Source organism: Monodon monoceros, unplaced genomic scaffold (genome assembly GCF_005190385.1).
Source record: "Monodon monoceros isolate NGI ecotype Baffin Bay Population unplaced genomic scaffold, NGI_Narwhal_1 Super_Scaffold_21, whole genome shotgun sequence".
NCBI lineage: Eukaryota > Metazoa > Chordata > Mammalia > Artiodactyla > Monodontidae > Monodon > Monodon monoceros.
In genome coordinates this window covers 145,431,030-145,451,849 of record NW_021703778.1, presented here as the reverse complement: position 1 = coordinate 145,451,849, position 20,820 = coordinate 145,431,030, and the positions used below count along the sequence as shown (strand labels likewise).

General features: G+C 37.2%; 1 protein-coding gene across 12 annotated transcripts in view; it reads left to right on the top strand.

Annotated features, from left to right (window-relative positions):
* The window catches only part of NUMB (NUMB endocytic adaptor protein), a 178,203-nt gene that overhangs the window by 137,588 nt on the left and 19,795 nt on the right, over window positions 1-20,820 (top strand). For 9 of the 12 annotated variants that reach the window (XM_029238173.1, XM_029238167.1, XM_029238166.1 and 6 more), the window contains 2 exons: window positions 3,147-3,221; window positions 8,808-8,840. In XM_029238173.1, coding sequence (XP_029094006.1) covers window positions 3,147-3,221; window positions 8,808-8,840 — 108 coding nt within the window. The remainder of the gene's footprint in view (window positions 1-3,146; window positions 3,222-8,807; window positions 8,841-20,820) is intronic. The other 3 variants (XM_029238170.1, XM_029238172.1, XM_029238165.1) reach the window with 1 other exon arrangement.

Sequence of the window (20,820 nt, the reverse complement as noted above, 5' to 3'; positions counted from 1 at the left end):
ACACTCCCTCACACCATATGCAAAAATAAACCCAAAATGGCTTAAAGACTTACATACAAGACATGACACCATAAAACTCCTAGAAGAGAACATAGGCAAAACATCCTCTGACATAAATCGTAGCAATATTCTCTTAGATCAGTCTCCCAAGGCAAAAGAAATAAAAGCAAAAGTAAACAAATGGGACTTAAACTTAGAAGCTTTTGCACAGCAAAGGAAACCATAGACAAAATGAAAAGACAACCTATGGGCTGGGAGAAAATATTTGCAAACGATGTGATCAACAAGGGCTTAATTTCCAAAATATACAAACAGTTCATACACAATAATATCAGAAAACAAACAACCCAATCAAAAGATGAGCAGAAGACCTAAATAGACATTACTCCAAAGAAGACCTACAGATAGCCAACAGGCACATGAAAAGATGCTCAACATTGCTGATTATTAGAGAAATGCAGATCAAAACTACCATGAGGTATCACCTCACACCAGTCAGAATGGCCATCATCAAAAAGTCTACAAATAATAAATGCTGGCGAGGGTGTGGAGAAAAGGGAACCCTCCTACACTGTTGGTGTTAATATAAATTGGTACAGCCACTATGGAGAACAGTATGGACGTTCCTTAAAAAACTAAAAATACAGTTACCATATGATCTAGCAATCCCACTCCTGGGCATATATCTGGAGAAAACTGTAATTCAAAAAGATATGTGCAGGGACTTCCCTGGTGGTCCAGTGGTTAACCACTCCGTGCTTCCACTGCAGGGGCACAAGTTCTGTCCCTGGTTGGGGAACTAAGATCCCATATGCTGCATGGCGTGGCCAAAAAAAAAACCAAAAAGATACATGCACCCCAGTGTTCATAGCAGCACTATTTACAATAGCCAAGACATGGAAGCAACCTAAGTATCCATCGACAGATGAATGGATACGGTGATGTGATATATACATACAATGGAATATTACTCAGCCATAAGAAAGAATGAAATAATGCCATTTGCAGCAACATGGATGGACCCAGAGATTTTCATACTAAGTGAAGAAGTCAGACAGGGAAAGACAAATATTATATGATATCACATATATGTGGAATCTAAAAAAACGATACAAATGAACTTATTCACAAAACAGACTCACAGACATAGAAAATGTACTTACAGTTACCAGATGGTAAAGGGGAAGGGAGGGATAAATTAGGAGTTTGGAAGTAACAGATGCACACTACTATGTATAAAATAGATAACCAACAAGGACCTACTGTATAGCACAGGGAGCTATTCAATATCTTGTAATAACTTGTAATGGAAAAGAATCTGAAAAGGAATATATATAATATATATAACAATATATATATTATTTGATTCACTTAAAACTGAGCATTCTTGCTGCTTTGTATAATGTTTATTCAAAATTATAGCTGTTACAATTCTTTAATGTCCTTAGTCTATATGATCTTTATGATCGATACCTCAGGTATTTTGCTACCTAAAGTCCAACAGTTTCCTAAATTGATTTTAATATGTTGGTTTTATGCATTTATTCAGTATTGGAAAGATAGGGGTAAAAATGAAAAATTCAGTATATGAGCATTATAGGACTGTCCTGGGTCAGGCTGCTTGGGTTTGAGCATTCACTAGCTGAATGGTTTTGGGCAAGTTACTTAAACTCTCCATGCCTGTGTTTCGTAGGGCACTGGTTATTGTGCCCATGAATTACTACTGTTTCATCTTCATCCAGGGCCAAATGGTGGGAGATTCGGGGTGGGGGGGAAGCAGAAAGGGGGGTGGAGGTGTTGGCCCACCTTCCTGGAATCACAGTCTCTTTAAACGGAGGACAGCCACCTTTTCTCAGAGGTGTGTGGCTCTTGCAGGTTTCCCTTGCTGCTACCACTGACACCACCACGGAATTTCCTGGGGACTGGGGTGTGAAAGTTCAAAAAAAGATAAATAAAAGGGAGGGGGATTCCTATACTCTCTGAGGATAAGGAGTTACCTTACCTGGCCCTTGGGCCAGAGCTAGAGTGCTTTTCCCAGAGTTCTGTCTGTGCCATAGCACTCACTTGGATATCTGGCTGTGTAAAGTTCAGGCTGGAGGTACCAAAGGGGAGGAGGGGCAGGGAAGGTAAACTCCCTGCCAGTTCAGAAATACCTTGAATTCCGGTGTTCTTCTCTGATTCATCTTATACTCTTTACAGAGAACTCAAATAGGTGCTTCCATGTATTCTGTTCTGGTTTTATGGTTTCATTCAGAGGGTGAGACAGGGTAATGTATGTCTACTCCATCTTACCCAGAACCAGACTCTAAATTTCCTTTTAAAAGAGAGCACTGGTGATATTGCCATCATCCTTTGTGCTTTCTAACCCAAGACTATTCCCATACTAAGGTACAATTTGAATAATATTACTACCTTGCAAAAACAAACCAAAAAAAGCTTTATTAGCTCTCCATTGCCTCTAGGATTAAGTACAGACTCATTTCAGTGTTCAAATTCCCCAGCTGCAAATACCTCATATTCTTGCCAGACAGGAATATTTGCTGATATATAGTTATTCTATTCTACACCTATAGCTTTTGTTAAATTCTACCTGCCTAAAATAGGTTCCCAACCTTTCCAATATAGCTTCTTCAAGTTCTGCACATCTTCTAAAGCTCAGATGCACTCACTACCTTCTTAAAATTTTAGTTTTCTGCCCTGTTCTTATGTGCTTCCCATAAAAGGAGTATGTGATCTCTTCAGCCCTTGAGTAACTGTTTTTTTATTTGTACCTTTTCAATACACACACACACACACACACACACACACACTTTGTTTTAGGACTATTTTTATGTTTAGAGATATGGTAACTGTGTCTAGCATAGGCTGTTATGCCTCAGATCCAATAGATTCAGGTAACATTTAGTGCTTATCATGTACTTTTTCGCCTACTCCTCTATAACAGCTCTTGGAGACCTTTATTCTAAATCTCAGTCACATGAGGACACTGAGGGTAAGTAAAGTAACATTACCTTAACTCTTCTGTAGTGGCTGTGAGTTTCTTGAGTGCAGGAATTTTAATATTCAATTTTCTGCCATGTAATATCTGCCATATAGTAGCTACTCAGTAAACAGCAATAGCTGTAACTTTTCTCTTCTTTCTGCAGTACCTTGGGCATGTAGAAGTTGATGAATCAAGAGGAATGCACATCTGTGAAGATGCTGTAAAAAGATTGAAAGCTGTATGTATTTGATGGTTGCCAGTGTTGATCTATATGCTGTAAATATTTTGTCAAAAGATTTTGCTCAGTAAATTTTAGTGACCCACTACCCAGTAAGAACAGTATTTCTCTTAAGGCAAAATATGTGGGCTCATTAATAAAGAGCATTTCACGTTGTCCATCCAAAGGTGTAAGTTACAATGACCAACTTCTTCAGTTTAGGCCAGACATTATCTAAAAGATACTTTTAATTCAGAACCCATATTAAACAAGTGGTATGAATTCTTATAGATGAATAATATTCTAAAACCAGGATAAAACTATTACAGTTAGTCTTTTAACCTAACTGTGACAACTGGGTTATAAATTACTGATTTTAACTCTATAAGAAACAGCTTTCCAGGAAAAAGTATAAAATAGAGAGATCTGTGTTGACAGCAGGTGAGGTTTACATTTTGGGGAGACTTAATTATCATTACTGCTACTCCCCAGTTTCCTTCTCTATACTCCTCTAACATAAACAATGTATTTCCCTGCCTTTTGCACAAACTTCAGCATACTTGAAATGGAGAGTCCTTTTCCAGGATAAATAATGTCTGTTTTGCCTATTATGCCATAGAACACATCCCAGGCACATGCCTGTGTATTCAATAAAAGGAGAGAATGAGTTCAGAGTTCATAAAGGTTAAGATTAAAGTGTTAACTTCATATTTTGGATAGGTTTGAAGAATGTTTCTTAAATTCTGACAGCCCTCTTCACAACCTTCTCTCCAATGTGTGGCCTTTCCCCCCTTTGCTGTGAAAGCTTTAAGCATTACTTTTGCATGCCCTTGCCCCAGAAGAGCATTAAATACTTGTTGCTTTGGGTTTGCTGGTATGGTGGGCTGCCACAAGTTTGGCTACTAATGAGTGCTTTTTTTTCCCCTCAATTTGCTTAATCTAAACTTTTCTGCTTCTTGGTACATGCTATATGACCTCTTACATACAGTTCCTCAATATAAAAGATACAAAGTCAAGGAAGCAACCAACTCAGAGAAGTGGATTATGTTTTCGAACAAATGTCTGAATCTGTTATAGAAAGGAGAGGAGGAGAAAAATAACTGATTATGGTATGCAAAAAACTAAGAAACAAAACAATATATAGACACACATACATACCCTTTACTGCAGATTTTGGTCATTTAAATTCTTAAATGTTTGAAGCCCTTCTTAGTCTATCTGTGCTCTCCATTTAATCATCATTAATGTTAAAGGGACTTTATATAATAATTTATAGACTTGCCGTGTCCACGTAAATATAGTCCCCAGTTAAATACAGCCTCAGATAATGCAGTTTTCCAGGAAATTTAAATTCAATCTCTTATTTAACAAAATAATTCTAAGTTCAGTAATAGAATAAGATTTTCTAAGAACATTTTAAAAAGTAATGCAATGATTTGCCCTACTAGTCATTAAACATCATAATGCTAATAACTGAAAACAACAGATGAATCAGTGAATAGACTAGATAGACCTGAAACAAACCTTAAATAGTTATTAAAATCTTAGAGCCTACATAAACTTAACATTTGGAAGGTCACTGTGGAATGAGCCTTTGGAAAGTCTTAATTCAGCATATGGCTTCATGTTTACTCTCTAAATAAGGAAAAACTAGGGATGGTTTATGTTTGCCCAGAAGATAATTAAGAAGTGGTATTTAGTTGTTTAATGAGCAGTCAGTCCTCTTCACTGTCTAGTTTTCTTTAACCTACTTTTAATTAGCAACCTCTCTTTATTACATAGGTAGTATATGTTCATTCTGTGAAATACAAATGAACAAGAACAGTACATAAAATCTCTTGCAGTCCCAGAGATAGCCACTATTCACTGTCTAGTTTTATTTTTATTTTTTTATTTATTTTTAATAAAGGCAGAGTGCCTGCCTCTATTTATTTATCTATCTATCTGTCTATCTATCTATTTATTTATTTATTTATGGCTGCGTTGGGTCTTCATTGCTGTGCCTGGGCCCTCTCTAGTTGCGGCGAGCAGGGGCTACTCTTCGTTGTGGTGCGTGGGCTTCTCGTTGCAGTGGCTTCTCTTGTTGCAGAACATGGGCTCTAGGTGCACAGGCTTCCATACTTGTGGCATGCGGGCTCTAGAGCACAGGCTCAGTAGTTGTGGCGCACGGGCTTAGTTGCTCCGCGGCATGTGGGATCTTCCCATACCAGGGCTCGAACCTGTGTCCCCTGCATTGGCAGGCGGATTGTTAACCACTGAGCCACCAGGGAAGCCGTCTAGTTTTAAAACTGATTGTTTAGTTGAGTGAATTTTTTTATTTTACCTTTTGGTTTTAACCAAGGAAATTGGAAAGTGTAAGCATGGTTATTTGAGATACAGGACTTATTTAAATAATAAAATTATCGAAAAAATAAGTTTTTATTTTTACCAGAAATCAGAACCAAATTGCTGTTTGAAAAATTATATCTATGCCTGGAACAGTGTCTGGCACATAGTAGCCACTCAAAAAATATTTCTGGAATAAATATACAGAAAACAATTCAGTCCTCAATATGGGGTCAAATTGAATTTCGTAATAATCATCATAACAATGTTATATTTAATGCTTAAAGTTTATGAAACCCTTTTGCATATCTCTTAAAAATCCTTATTTCCCTGTGGTCTTTTACAACTAAAATGAAATTATGCATATTTGGATTGCTTTTCTGGACATACTTAAACTTTTGAACTTTGAAGGAAGATTGACCACTTCTGAACTTTTGATTCAAGAAGTTCTTTAAAATTTTTCAGACTAACCCTATCCAGGAGACTTGCAGCAAGTGTTGTATAATAATTTTGCACAGGCAAACAAGTATTTTTAAAAATAAGATTGAATTTTTGGGAGACTAGTGCCAATTTCCTATTTATTATACTCACTGGAACTTCCCCTTCTATTAATACCCTTTCTAATGCTGTATGAAAAAGGCTGCAGAAAGTTGGAAGTCTTCAGATGTTGTTCATCTCAGATCATGTTAGTCCACAAAAATTCATGCTTTTTGTCTTTTCATATTTTTACTATACAGAATTTTCTAGATGCCTTTTTCCCTTCTTTTACCGAACATTCATCTAACAAACATGTATAATCTACTGTACCAGATGCTTATATTGTGCCAAAAGCTATGTGTCTGGAGATGTTTATTTTCATAGATGATAAATATTCCTCTTATCGTTTCAAATAAATGGAAGCAAATGTAAAAATGTACAGACCTACAGATTAAAGAAGAAATAGCATGTCTGGAACAAGTTTGAATGCCAAAAAAGTTTTAAAATTTAAAGAATTATGTAGCTCAGATGTACCAGTTAAATAGGAAAACAAACATCTTAAACCTATCACTCAAATGATCTTTGAACTAAAAATGTAACATTCTAGCGCTTTTTAAATTTGTGCGGGCTTGAAGAAGCAGGATAATTTGCAAGTTTTTTTTTTTTCCTTCCAAGTAGTCCCTTACAATTTAGGATTACTTTAACTTCATTTAGAAGTTATCGGCATACTTAATATTTTCAAATGAAAAGATACTGTGACTAAACAACATATGCTTCTCAGAGCATAAATATGTTTAAATTTTTTTTACTTTATATGCATAAAGTTAGTTACAGTTATTTGCCATTCATTTACTTTGTGGCGTAATTTTACCAGTTAGCCACTTAGGGACTTAGATTGTATAGGATAAATGTATAGGATAGATTGTATAGGATAAATGACAGAAATGACTATTGCCCATTTTCATTGCCTTAATGCAGTTGCAGGGGGAGGAGTACTGTCATTTATCAATCTATTTTGTAAAAAGTGTATTGGACCTTTGGTTATCTTGCTTGATACTGGTGCAAGATGCCTTTCCTTTTAAAATGTCTTTTCTTCCCATTGTCTCTGTTTCTCCCTCTCTGTCTTGGTTTTAGACTAGTTTCATTACACTACCAGTTTCTAATATGTTGATTTTTTATTTGCTATTTGATAAATTTGTTTTAATGTATGTTCTTGTTTTAGCAGGTAAAAGAATCATAATTTAATTTTTTAAATTAATATTATTCTCTACTCTAATAACTGTCTTTTGATGCATTTTGCACGTCAACTTTTTTCATTAACATCTGAGGTCTTTTATAAATAGAAGGCAAACTCCATGTTTAACAGGAGCTTTTCTGGGAGCTAAATTAAATATTAACGAATCTCCTTCCCACATCTTCCTATCCCTAAAGAATGGTGAATCTTTTAACTTGGGCTGCATCTTTTAAAAGCTGGTGGTTACCTAAAAGTCTAACGAAACTAGGGTCACCAAACTTGGCAGCAGAAATAAGCTTAGTCTTATTGTTACAACTATCCCAATTACCTTATTGTATTTCTAGCTTAAGTTCAAAACATTTTATGGAAATATTTGATGCTGTTTGTGATTTTCAAAACCTAGAGAAAAAACAAACCATTCAGTGTTTGAGAGTATTGAATGAGTTTTATGAGTCAAATTTCTGTAGAGTTGTCTTTGTCTAGACATTTATTCACTATTAATAATGGATTATAAAAGGTAAAGGCTTAAAGTATAGTTCAACCAAAACTAGGAAATGTTAAAGTTAAGCTAGCTTGGGTGAGTTAGAACTCATCTACTTTGCATAAGTTCTTCAGATTTTAAATGGTGGGCAGTTTTCAAGGTTTGTATATGCTTAAAAATTGGTGCTGGGACCACAGACAGTTGTGTCTCTTTTACCTATGTAGTTTTAGAATTGTATAGTTATAACTGTCAGTACAAATTTCTTTCTTCTAAAACAGTAGCATTTAGAAAGAAAACAACCCTATTCTTCAAATTTTAGTTGTGGTTAACAGATGTGGTTTGGTTCTCAAATATATTAGTTTTCTCAGCTCCAGTGAAAGCATTGGCCATGTGTTCTTTATAGATGATTTATTCTGTGTTTGAAATAGAACATATCTATTATTTCCCCACAGTTGCTATGGAATTGATCAGCACACACATACATACAAACCTGTCCTAATGCATACGTAAGAATTCTCAAAGTGGCATCTTGAACTCAGCAAGAAAAAGTCTGACAAGGACCCTCCCTTCACACTCATAATTTAAGTGTAGCATTTTTTTAATGTTACTTTGTGATCATTTGAGTGTGGACTGGTTTTTTCATTGGTGACGTCCACATATTTGACCACTGATTTTAAATTGAAAAATGTATGTGAACAGATCAATTTATCACTCACTATTACGAAAATTTAAATGCAAATCTCACAAACCAGTATGTCCTAGTCTTTTTCTCTGCTGCCAAATTTGAATAATCTCTGTTTTAAAAGTCAGTAGAGAATGCTAAAGTAACTAGTTGCTCTGCATGGATACAGGTTCTGATTTCTTCTCTTTCTGCGGATTATTAGGCCATACAGTATGTTTCGCTGCATTTTCATGCACCCTTCCTTTTTCCCTGTCACTCCTGGTATGGATAACTCTTTAAAACTCTCACTCCCTTCCCCTTCTCCTACTTTGTCCTTCACCCAACCTCTGTATGTGCTTATTGCTGTGAAACCTTGGGACATTTAGCCCATACAATAATAGCGCTCGACCTGTCCCCCTGTTCCTCCAGGAAAGGAAGTTCTTCAAAGGCTTCTTTGGAAAAGTAAGTCTGATGCCACATTCATGCTTGCTTTATAAGGAGTTACACCCCTAGTATAGCACTGACACATTTTTTGAAAAAGAAGTACAGCTTTGATTTCTTTGTAATACAGGAATTGATTTGACTAAATATGTAAATTAATGAATTGGAAAGCTATCTATGATATTACCTGTGTGTCTGTTGATACTAAATCTGATGATTCCTAGGAAAGTCCAATAAATAAATCAAGTAGGTTAAAAAAGAATTGCTTCCTCAAGACTAGGTGTTAAAATAAATTTAATTTGATCTTGCAAAATTGTTCATATTAGCATATTTGTTGAGTTTTTTAACAAGTTTTACTTAGTGTTCAATACTGACAGAGAAGTGGGAAGAAATACTAAATTCAAGTGAAAATTAAATGTATCCCAAATTTTACATTCATTGCTATTACTTTTTTTCAATCCAAGTTAAATTTCAGGCAAAGTAAGTGAAAGTACATAAACTTATCTTTGAGGATCCTGTGCTCTTTAACCTGGGATGGTAACCTAAGAAAAACTGTCTTAATTAGTAGTCTACCAAATGTCTGTCATATGTGGAATGTTCTTTATGTAGATACTTTTCAAAGAATGCTTGTTCAAATTTCCTTAGAATTAAGAATATATAGGATGGGACTTCCCTGGTGGCACAGTGGTTAAGAATCCACCTGCCAATGCAGGAGACATGGGTTCGATCCCTGGTCCAGGAAGGTCCCACATGCTGCGGAGCAACTAAGCCCGTGTGCCACAACTACTGAAGCCCACGTGCCTAAAGCCCGTGCTCTGCAACAAGAGAAGCCACTGCAATGAGAAGCCTGCGCACCGCAACGAAGAGTAGCCCTCACTCAACGCAACTATAGAAAGCCCGCGTGCAGCAACAAAGATCCAACACAACCAAAAATAAAATAAATAAAAATTAAAAAAAAATATATATATATATAGGGCTTCCCTAGTGGCGCAGTGGTTGGAGTCCGCCTGCCGATGCGGGGGACGCAGGTTCGTGCCCCGGTCCGGGAGGATCTCGCATACTGCGGAGCGACTGGGCCCGTGAGCCATGGCCGCTGAGCCTGTGCGTCCGGAGCCTGTGCTCCGCAACGGGAGAGGCCACAACAGTGAGAGGCCCGCATATCGCAAAAAAAAAAAAAAAAAAAAAAAAGTATATATATATATGATGACAGTACAGAATGTATTTATCTGTATTACAGATAAATACATTTCTAACACTTTTGTGTCTAAGCTTATCATTGTCTAGTTTTGAGTAAGTGCTACAAAATAAGTCAGACTGAGAGAGTATAAGAAAAAACTACTGTCATTGTATAACTGAGTGTACATTACTAAAAGTTTATGTGAATATAAAAATCCCATCACAGTTCGTTTTTCACTGGGTGGTTTTGTTACTTTAAAGAACGATTTTTTTTTCCTGACCCTGCCATATGCCACGTGAGATCTTAGTTCCCTGACCAGGGATCAAATCCATGCCCCCTGTAGTGGAAGCTCGGAGTCTTAACTGCTGGACCTCCAGGGAAGTCCCTAAAGAACAATTTTAAAAAATTATTAGGGCTTCCCTGGTGGCGCAGTGGTTGAGAGTCCGCCTGCCGATGCAGGAGACATGGGTTCGTGCCCTTGTCCGGGAAAATCCCACATGCTGCGGAGTGGCTGGGCCCGTGAGCCATGGCTGCTGAGCCTGCGCGTCAACGGGAGAGGCCACAACAGTGAGAGGCCTGCGTATTGCAAAAAAAAAAAAAAAATTATTAGTTTCCACTTTCTTCTCAATTAAATATTTTAGTTGTAACCCTTTTTTTTTTTTTTTTTTACATGTTCTGGTTTAAGTCACCTTTATATTAATGTGAACAAATTTGAAGGATTTTAGATTGAATGGTTTAATTCAGTAACTTCTGTCAATCTGAAATAAAAAGTCATATAATTTACCCACACATGTCACAATAAAATTTTTTAGTAGATATTTTGAGCCTGAGTCAAATTAACAGGTCCGTAGAATGTGGGATCTATAACTAGAAAGAATAAATCCTATAGACATTTGCATCATTATAAATAGACACTATAATTGTTAAGCAGATTTTTTTGGTGGAGCATTTATTCTTTCCTAAATAGAATTTCTCAAAGCAATTTCACATCACCCCAGTTAAAATACAATTTTAATTATCTTCTAAGTGATCAGTTTTTAGTATATCTACTTTAGTAAAAGTCTTTCTTGTCCATGAAGGCTAGATAGAGAAAGCTAAAGGAGAAAATATTGATTTGGTTTATAGAAAAAACATGTTAAAGTATATTTTTTAAAAGGTTATAACATGATGTTAAAGAACAAAGATAGCTCTCACTTGAGAATCACCTCCAAGGTGGCAATATTCATTGCTATAAATAATGGGGTCATTGTGCATCTACAGTGTCACCAAACTGGGTCACACTGTGCTTCTTAGCTGTTTTCACTACATTTTGCTACATGGCAAATCCATATGGTATGAGAAAGAAAACTATGAATTATCTCACTTAATCCTTACAGTAACCCTGAAATTATTGTTTTACAGTGAGAAAACTAAAGTTTACAGAGGTTAAGGGACCTGCCTGAATCCACAGATACAATAAGTGGTAGAATCTAGGATTTGAACCCAGATAATCTGATTCCAGAGTCTACACTCTTAATCACTATGCTATACAATCACTCAGTTTTCAGATTATTTACAAGCAAAGTTTAAAAGATTTAACCTTAAAAGATGCTAGTTAAGAGCTTCCTGGAAACTCATTTTTACTTTCTTCTTTAAAGGCAGTAATTTTTTTTAAAATTTATTCGTTTTGGCTATGCTGGGTCTTAGTTGCGGCATGCGGGATCTTTAGTTTTGGCATGCAGAATTCTTAGTTGCGGCATGCCTGCATGATCTAGTTCCCCGACCAGGGAATGTACCCGGGCCCCCTGCACTGGGAACGCTGAGTCTTACCCACTGGACCACCAGGGAAGTCCCTAAAGGTAGTAATTTAATTTTGGATTTTTGTCTCTTGTCAGTTTACTTTGTTACTAGTTAATGCTTTAAAGAATCTTTTCAGTGGTTCAGACTAACATTTAATTTATTTAGAGATGTTTAAACCATACTAGTGAGATTTTCTTAAAAGATACTAATTGATCCCATAATGTGAACAAACATGAACCTCAGAATTTTTTTTCTTCCAGTTTTATTGAGATATAATTGGCATACAGCACTGTATAAGTTTAAGGTGTACCGCATAATGATTTGACTTCATATATCATGAAATGATTACTGCAATAAGTTTAATGAACAACTCTCACAGTTGTATCTCACAGAGATACAATACAGAATTCTTATGTTATTGTGGGGAGAATTCTTTTTATGGCCAGGCAATTTTATTCTTATGTACAATTTTTTTAAATTACAGTAAGTCATTCAAAGAGTTTGGAAAATCAAGGGAGAAAAAACCATCACCTATAACTTTCCAGAAATGTGCTTAATTTTAAGTGAAAACCTTTTCTTTAATTTGGAGCCTTTTAAACCTTTCAAGTTGGCATCATTCAACTCACATTCACACTAATCTACAAGAAGTAGTCTGGTGAAAGAGATTTGGTTTGTTGAGTTTGCTAGGTCAATTGTGTTTTGATGAAAGCTAAAAATGAAGAATCTCATAGGGAGTTTTTATCTAGTAGAGTTCCTCATAAATTTTGATACTTTCTTAGCCTTCTTATCATGTATGGTTTAATGGTCCAAGATAAAGAGAACAGCAGTTATCGAGTGTTTCCATCAAACACATTTGGAGAAAAGTAGGTAGATGGGAGAATTATTAGCCCTGATTCTGAATTTGTAAATCACGGCCAGGAGAACTGCTGCTGCTTTTCCCTAAGTTGCGTCCTGGACCTGACCACCCTGTTCTATTCCTGTCAGGGGCCTGACCTCCCTGTTCCTCCAGCAAATGGGAGCAGTACCTTCAGAAGCTTTAGCAGTGAGGAACAGATAAACCTGGGTGTGTTACAGGGCTGTATTATTAACCCGTTGTAAGATTACACACATCTTAGAAGGAAAAAAAACCCTGAGGCTCTGAAATACCTTTTTCTAAACTTAGCTACATTAAATTGATCATTTTTTTAGGAAAGTCAAGAATGTACTCAGCTTTTTAGGAAGTATTACATACAGCTTCTAGTGTATTTGGCCATACTCGGCAAATATTTTATTACCAAGCAATTACGTGACACTTAACGTTTGAAAAGGATATTAAAATTTTAATGTATTTGAGGAAACTCATGAGCTAAGTAATCTATATTACCATTTTATGAGGAACTGACTGAACACAGAGATATAAAATGTTTTCAGGCCACCCTATTAGGTCTCTTTTTAAAGCCATTGTATTAGAAAAATTCAGTTCAGTCTACCTCCTGTGAGTCTTTCTCCTGGGTGTGTCCTTTACTACTGACACAAAACACTTCTAGTCACCAAATGTGTAGAGATTTTTTCCCTAACCAAACAATTCTCTGTGACACCAGCTAGGTGTCCTACAATTTAACGCAATTCTAACACTGTCTACTTGGAGATAGTGTCAGATCCCATAGATTTAAAGACTCAGCCTCACGAGACTGCTCCCACCCACTTCAGATGCCAGTTGCAATTGTAGGTCCCCAGGTTACCCATAATAACTTGTGTCTAATTTGGCTACAAATTGGAGGTTCCCATGACCTCCTCCTCAGGTTTGATTAATTTGCTAGAACAGCTCACAGAAATCAAGGAAACACTTATGTTTACCAGTTTATTAAAGGATATGATAAAGGATACAGGTGAAGAGCCAGATGAAGAGATACATAGGGCGAAGTCTGGGAGTGTCCCAAGGGCGGGAGCTTCTGTCCCTGTAAAATTGGAGTGTGTCACCTTCTCCATGTGGATGTGTTTGCCAACCTGGAAGTTCTCTGAACCTTGTACTATTGGGATTTTGTGGTAGCTTCCTCACGTAGGCTTGATAGATTATTCCAACTCCAGCTCCTCTTCCCGCTCTAGAGGTTAGGGGTTAAGGCTGAAAATCCTAAGCTTCTCATCATGGCTTGGTCGTTCTGGCAAGAAGCCCTCATCCAGGAGCCCACCCAGGGTTGTCTCATTAAACAAAAGATGCCCTTCACTTAGGAATTTACAAGGGTTTTAGGAGCCCTGTGTCAGGGATGGGGTCAGAGACCAAATATCAGGACAAGAGATGCTCGTTGTGCTCTTATCACTTAGGAAATTACAAGGATTTCAGGAGGTCTGTGCCAGGAACCAGGGACAGAGACCAGTATATATTTTCTACTATCTCTTAGCCATCTACTTGTATTTATATAGAACTTTATAGTTTGTGATGTGTTTTGACCTACTTTCTAACTTGTTACTCACAACAGCGCAGTGAATTAGACATGATAGTTCATGAAACTACATTTTACAAATGAATAAACAAGCTCAAAGAGGTCACCCAGCTAGTAGTAAATGGCAGTGCCTACCCTGAAACCAAAGTTTTCTGAAACTTAGTGCAGAGTTCTTTCACCTACCCTGTGTTGTTCTCATTCAGAAGTGTTGGCCTCTGCTTTCCTTGGATAGGCTTTAATTATAGTGAATGGAGAAGTGTCAAATGCAGGGGACACTAGACATCTCAAGGGCCTGAATGCTTCCCACAAACATGCATTGTATGGCCTGCACACAGTTCATAAATTTGGATTAGTTGCTAATATTTCAAACATTGAAAATTTTTACATCAAAACTATTACATCTGGGCTTCCCTGGTGGCGCAGTGGTTGAGAGTCCGCCTGCCGATGCAGGGGGCGCGGGTTCGTGCCCCAGTCCGGGAGGATCCCACGTGCCGCGGAGCGGCTGGGCCCGTGAGCCGTGGCCGCTGAGCCTGCGCGTCCGGAGCCTGTGCTTTGCGACGGGAGAGGCCACAGCAGTGAGAGGCCCGCATACCGCAAAAAAAACCCCAAACTATTACATCTATCTTAAGAATGGAAGATATGGCAAAACGGCATGCTTTGTATGTAGCAACAGTGGCTTGAGCTGAGTACCAGTTGTGCCCTTTGGTTGCTTGTTTGCCACATCCCTGCAACTCCCTATGGTCCCTACACTCAGGCCTGCTTCACTCATTTTGTTACCGCTTTTAACCTTGTAGGCGTTTGAGTTTGTGGACTCCTCCCTGGGCTATTATTTGATTGTGGTGGGGTGTGTGTGTGTGTGTGTTAACCACTTCTAACTGTATAAAATCACCAAAAAGATTATAATATTTGTTTTAACAGATACTGTTAATGTACTGCCAGATATAATTTTTCAAGTTTTGATGCTGTTACAGTTATTAAATGGCATCATTAGAAATGCTTATGTTTTAGAGAATACATAGTTGAAAAGTAATGCAGGGTTATATTGTTTTCAACTAATTATCAAGAGTAAAACATTTCATGGTATTTATGACCACTGTTACGTCAGTGTACTCACATCTACATTCTAATTAGATTTCCTCAATTTTCTCCTCAATGGCAAATTGTACTTAGTGCTTATCTTCACTCTGGATCCTTTCCTTTACATGTGAGGGAATATCACTTGCTGCCTCTTTCCTTTTCTTCCTTTCTGTTTTTTAAATTCTCATGCCCTTCTATAAATTTTACGTTCTTTTGTATTTTATTAGTTGCATCTTTTAGGATTTGGTTTATTTATCCTTTTGAAGTGCAATATAACAAATTTCTGAAGAAGAAAAAAGACAATCCCAAGAGTACTCAGAAGATTTCCATTGATCCTTGGTTTCAGTATTTCCTGTGACATGATCAGCTAATATGTCAAATGCCCTGGCCACTGATCTTTTCTAGATTTAAAAAAAATTCATTAACCTTTGGAGTTATCTTTTTTATTTGTATTCATGAAGACTTAGTGGTTCTCAAGCCTCAAGTCACAGTGTCTAAAACATACTAGGGACTGTGCTAGGCTATCCAGATCAAAGATAAGCGAGACAATCTCCATTTTTTAAGTCCAGTTTACTCTCATTTTCAGATGACTATTTGACTCCTCCTTCCTTTTCCTTAAACCTCCAGAATTTCTTACTCTTCTTTCAGTTGATGACCTTGCTTCCTACTTCACTGAAAAAATAGAATCAACCAGAAGAGAACTGTCAAACATGACACCACATCTACTTACCTACGTGAATCTGTGCATATATACTCTGCTTTCCCTCCAATTCAAGGGATGAACTGTCTGTGCTCCTAGCTGAGGCCAACTCCTCCGCAAGATTCTTATACTAGCTCTTAGTCATTCTAGTAATGCTACCCCCCTCCTCCATAATCAGTTTTTCTTTCTCTAGTGGATCATTCATTAGCATTAAAACAAACCATCTTTCTAAAAAAAGGTTTCTTCTTGGTGCCTTCAGTTTCTGCTCTCCTTTCCCCTATTAAACTCGTTGAATCAGACTTTATTTACTCAACCTATCAGCAGCATTTGATGTAGCAGCCAAATCCCTCCCGCTCCTCGAAACAGTCTATTCATTTGGAGTTCAGGTGTCATATTCTCTTGATTTTCCCTTGTGTTGATGCCTACTTCTTAGTCTGTGGACTGTTCTCTACCTACACTTCTCCCTTGATGATCTCATCCAGTGTCATGGATTTAAATACCATCTCTATGCTGATGATTTTGAAAGTTCTGTCTCCAGACATCTGCCCTAAACTCCATAGTGGTACTTCCATCTTAGAAGCAGTATAGCATAGGGGTCAAGGACACAGACTGGGAATCTGGATTAATTGTATTTAATCCTGGCTCAGCCACTTATTAGCTTTGTGACGTTGGGAGAGGTTCTTAACTATTCTGTACCTCAGCTCCCCCACTTACAGAAAAAGGATAATACTAATTCCATCTTCACCTGATTGTTGTGACGATTAAATGAGTAAATGCAAGCAAAGTGTACAGAGTAGCCTGCCATATGGATGTGTCAGTATCATCATCATTAAACATTTCACACTAATGTGTCACAAACCAAATTCCGAAACGCTCTCCCAAATTAGTCTTCCCTAGTCTTTCCCATCCCAGTCCATGTGCTTTAGCCACAAATCCTGGATCTGATCTTTACTCCTCTCTTTCTCTTTTACCCTGTATCCATCCCATCAACAGTTCCTGTCTCACTACCCTCCACCACTATTGCCGTGGTCCAAGCCAGCTTCTCCGCTCACCTGAATCATTGCATTAATGTTCTACACAATCTGCTTTCATTATTGTCCCCCTACCATCTGTTCTCAAGATATCAGTGGGAGTGATCTTTTTAAGACAGAGGTCTGATTGTGTTGCTCCACTGCCCTAGATCCTCCAGTAGCTTCCTGAGCTACTCAGGGTAAAAACCAGTCTTTTAGGCCTAGCAGGCCATTATACATGCATTATCTCTGTCCCTTTTCCTATCTTCTCCTATTCTTGCTTCCTGTGTTCCAGCCACACTAGCCTCCTTGCTGTTCCCTGAGCATACCAGCTATGCTTCCACCTCAGGACCTTTGCACTTACTGTAACCTCTAATCTGGAGCACACGTCATCCAGATATATGCATGGCTCACTTCCTCATCTCTTCCCATTTGTTCAAAAGCCCCATTTTCACTGAGGCAGTCACTGAGAGAACCTTATTTTAAATTTCAAATACCACCCTCCTCCATATACAGACACTCACTATTCCCCTTCCTAGCTTTATTTTCTTCTGATAGGGGTTATCACCATTTGTCATAGCATACATTTTACTTATTTGGTTTTTTTTTTATCTCTTCCTCACTAAAACATAAACATTTTGTGGACAGAGATCTTCACCTAATTTAGTTCACTGCTGAATTTTCAATGCCTAGAATAGTTTGTGGTCCATAGTAGCTGCTCCAAAATGTCTGAGTTAGTGAATGACAAATGCAGTGCTTTCAAGTTCACCCTGTAGTGGGAAAAACCAGACAGGTAAAAAAAGGTAGTTAACAAATTGTGTAACAATAATAGGTACTACTGGAGCAGAGAGGGACAGTGAATGTTGGAGATTGTGATTAAGGCTTCTGAGAGGAGATGATACCTAAGGCTGAGACTTAAGACTGTGACTTCCAGTTAAACTAAGTTAGAGGAAAAAGGCATAGAAGGAACAGCATTAACTGGGCCACTGGAGCGACAGAGAACCTGCTCCGACTTATTCACTTATTCAACCTAGGGATATACAGAAGGAGACAGAAGATAAGACCCAAGTTTATGGTATGGATGAAAGGTGGTGGGGAAATCATTCACTGTGAGAAGAGTTATGATGAATTTGGTTTTGGACAGGTTGAATTTGAGGTCCCTATGGAATTTTCACTCTATTATATGCATTTGAAACTTAATATGAACTCAGTATGAACTTAAATGAACTTAATATTAGAATAATTTCTGTTCTAGGTTCCCTCCTCTCAGTTAAAAGTGATTTATAAACTAGGAGAGCTAAATAGCCTCCAAAAATCTCGCCTTTGTTGTTTGGTTCATGACGTGCTATTATCCTTATTTTTTCCCCGAAAGCCTTTAAAGGCCCTTCTCACTTAAGAAAGTGCAGGTTAAAAGTTACTGTACTTTTAAGGAAGCAGCCATTGGAGATAGTACCAGTCTCAAATCCTACAGAAAGTTGTGTTTCTCGGAGGTACATTACTGTATCTTGGAATTATAAGACAAAATTTATTTGTTACACAGTTCTGTTCAGAAATTCAAATGTCATCAAATGATAGATTTGAAGGCCCTCTCATTAAAAAAGAAGAAGAAGAAGCCAAGTTTCCTGTTAAGGAAGTCTCTCATTCACTCATTACAAGACACACCGTGTCATGGTTGCCTATGAATATATCATTATTACTCCATAATGACTGGGTTATCTCTGTGTGTAGGTGTGACAGAAAGACTGACCAGAGATTCTTTACATATTGGGTACCCTTGACCTCTTTGGTGTGTAGCAGAAGAGCTTTGCACAGTAGAATGGCAAATCACCGTTGCTCAGAAAGAGTGACTTGCTCTACCCTCCCTGCCCAAATTTGTCTGTTTGCTGCTGTTGCTTCTTAACATTTCATAGCTATGCCAAATTATGCTTCTGTGTGTTTTTAGCATTTCTTTGCTTTGGCTTACATTAGAACACCTTTTTGTTCTTGTCTGTCATATGCCCAACACAATTGTCTTGCCTCCAAATATCACTTCTGTTTATGTTGATTAATTGCGTGTTCTTATCTCACTGGTGGCCTTAGGAATCATAGAACTTTAGAGTTGGACTGTGCCTGAGTTTGGGTCTCAGTTTAAAATAATAGGATATAAGCACATTTGTTTAAAAATAGAAAAGAAAAAGAATTCAGGGACAATTCCAAACAGTTCTAGTATTTCAATATAATGAATTGTCTTTCCAAAACAAGTTTAATCACTTTCCAGGGATTATGATGATTTATATCAGAGGTCATCAAACTATGGCCCACTACCTGTTTTTATAAATAAAGTTGTATTGGAACAAATCCATGTCCATTTGTTTACATATTGTCTGTGGCTGCTTTTGTGCAGCAGGGCAGAGTTGGGTAGTTGTGACATAGACTGTATGGCCTGCGAAGCCCTAAATATTTGATACCTGGTCCTTCACAGGAAAAGTTTTCCAATCATGATTTAAACAGTTTAGAAACATACTTCTCCAACTGGAAATCCGAAGTACTTCCCCAGATAACAACATGTAAAACAGAAGAGTGACTGTGAGGATCTGTTAGCGTACTGAGCACACTACCAACTTGTGATCTCCATCCATTTAAAAAAATTTTTAAGTGGTGTCTACCAAAAAAACAAAAAACAAAACAAAACAAAAAACCCCCTGGAGATTAATAGGTAGGCAGATGGCAGTTCTTTATTGTAATTAGTTATTTCATTGCCTTTTATTGTGAGTAGCTTTTATATTTAGGGGAAATGATCTTAGTGTACTGAGTTTGTTTAGTTACTATCTCCATGTCATTTTTGCAACCGTTTTGTCTTTGTTCACTGGTATTTTCACGTTAAGATTACCTGTGCATTCTCTTACTTGCAGTGTAAGTTTCCTGATTTAATAATTTGTAATAGACCCATTTCCTGCTATCATTTTCTCCAGTGTCAGAGTCTGCTTAATTTCTGTATTGGTTTATATCTACCCAAAGTAAAAGGTGTTTAAGGGAAATGTTAGTTTTAAAATTTTAACATGGATATTTAGAGAGTTGAGTGGTTACTTGAAAATTATATTTGACATTTTTCACTCATAGGGTAGTTTGATCCTTCTCAGTTTAAATTCTAAGTTACTGAAATTCTGTTCATGTTAGACCCATTTTCTTTCCTTGAAGAATAAGCAGTTTTCTCTTTGTTGTAAAACTATTTTTCATGCATTAACACTATTCAGTGTGAATTCTACCTATAACCTTGAAATTATTATTAAAATAAAAAGCGTTGGAACCGTGGTGATGAAATAATTCTTACTGTCTTACATATACGTTACCCCTACCACATTTTCATTGGTGTCTGAAGTATTATGTAGTCTTTTTTTAAGGGGTGTTTGTGTCACTAAGGTGTATGTATATTCTATCGTATAATAACCCATATATGTGGAATCTAGAAAAATGGTATAGATGCTCTTATTTGCAAAGCAGAAATAGAGACATAGACGTAGAGAACAAATATATGGATACCAAGGGGGAAAGGGGTGGGGAGGGAGGAATTGGGAGACTGGGATTGACACATATACATTATTGATACTATGTAGAAAATAGACAACTGATGGGAACATACTGTATAACATAGGGAGCTCTACCTAATGCACTGTGGTAACCTAAGGGAAGTCCAAAAGGGAGGGGATATCTGTATGTGTATGGCTGATTCATTTTGTTGTGCAGTGGAGGCTGACGCAACATTGTAAAGCAACCATACTCCAATAAAAATTAATTTAAAAAAATTTTTAAAAAGTTTTTAAAGATGTATGTATATTCTATATTTCATGCTTACTCTGGG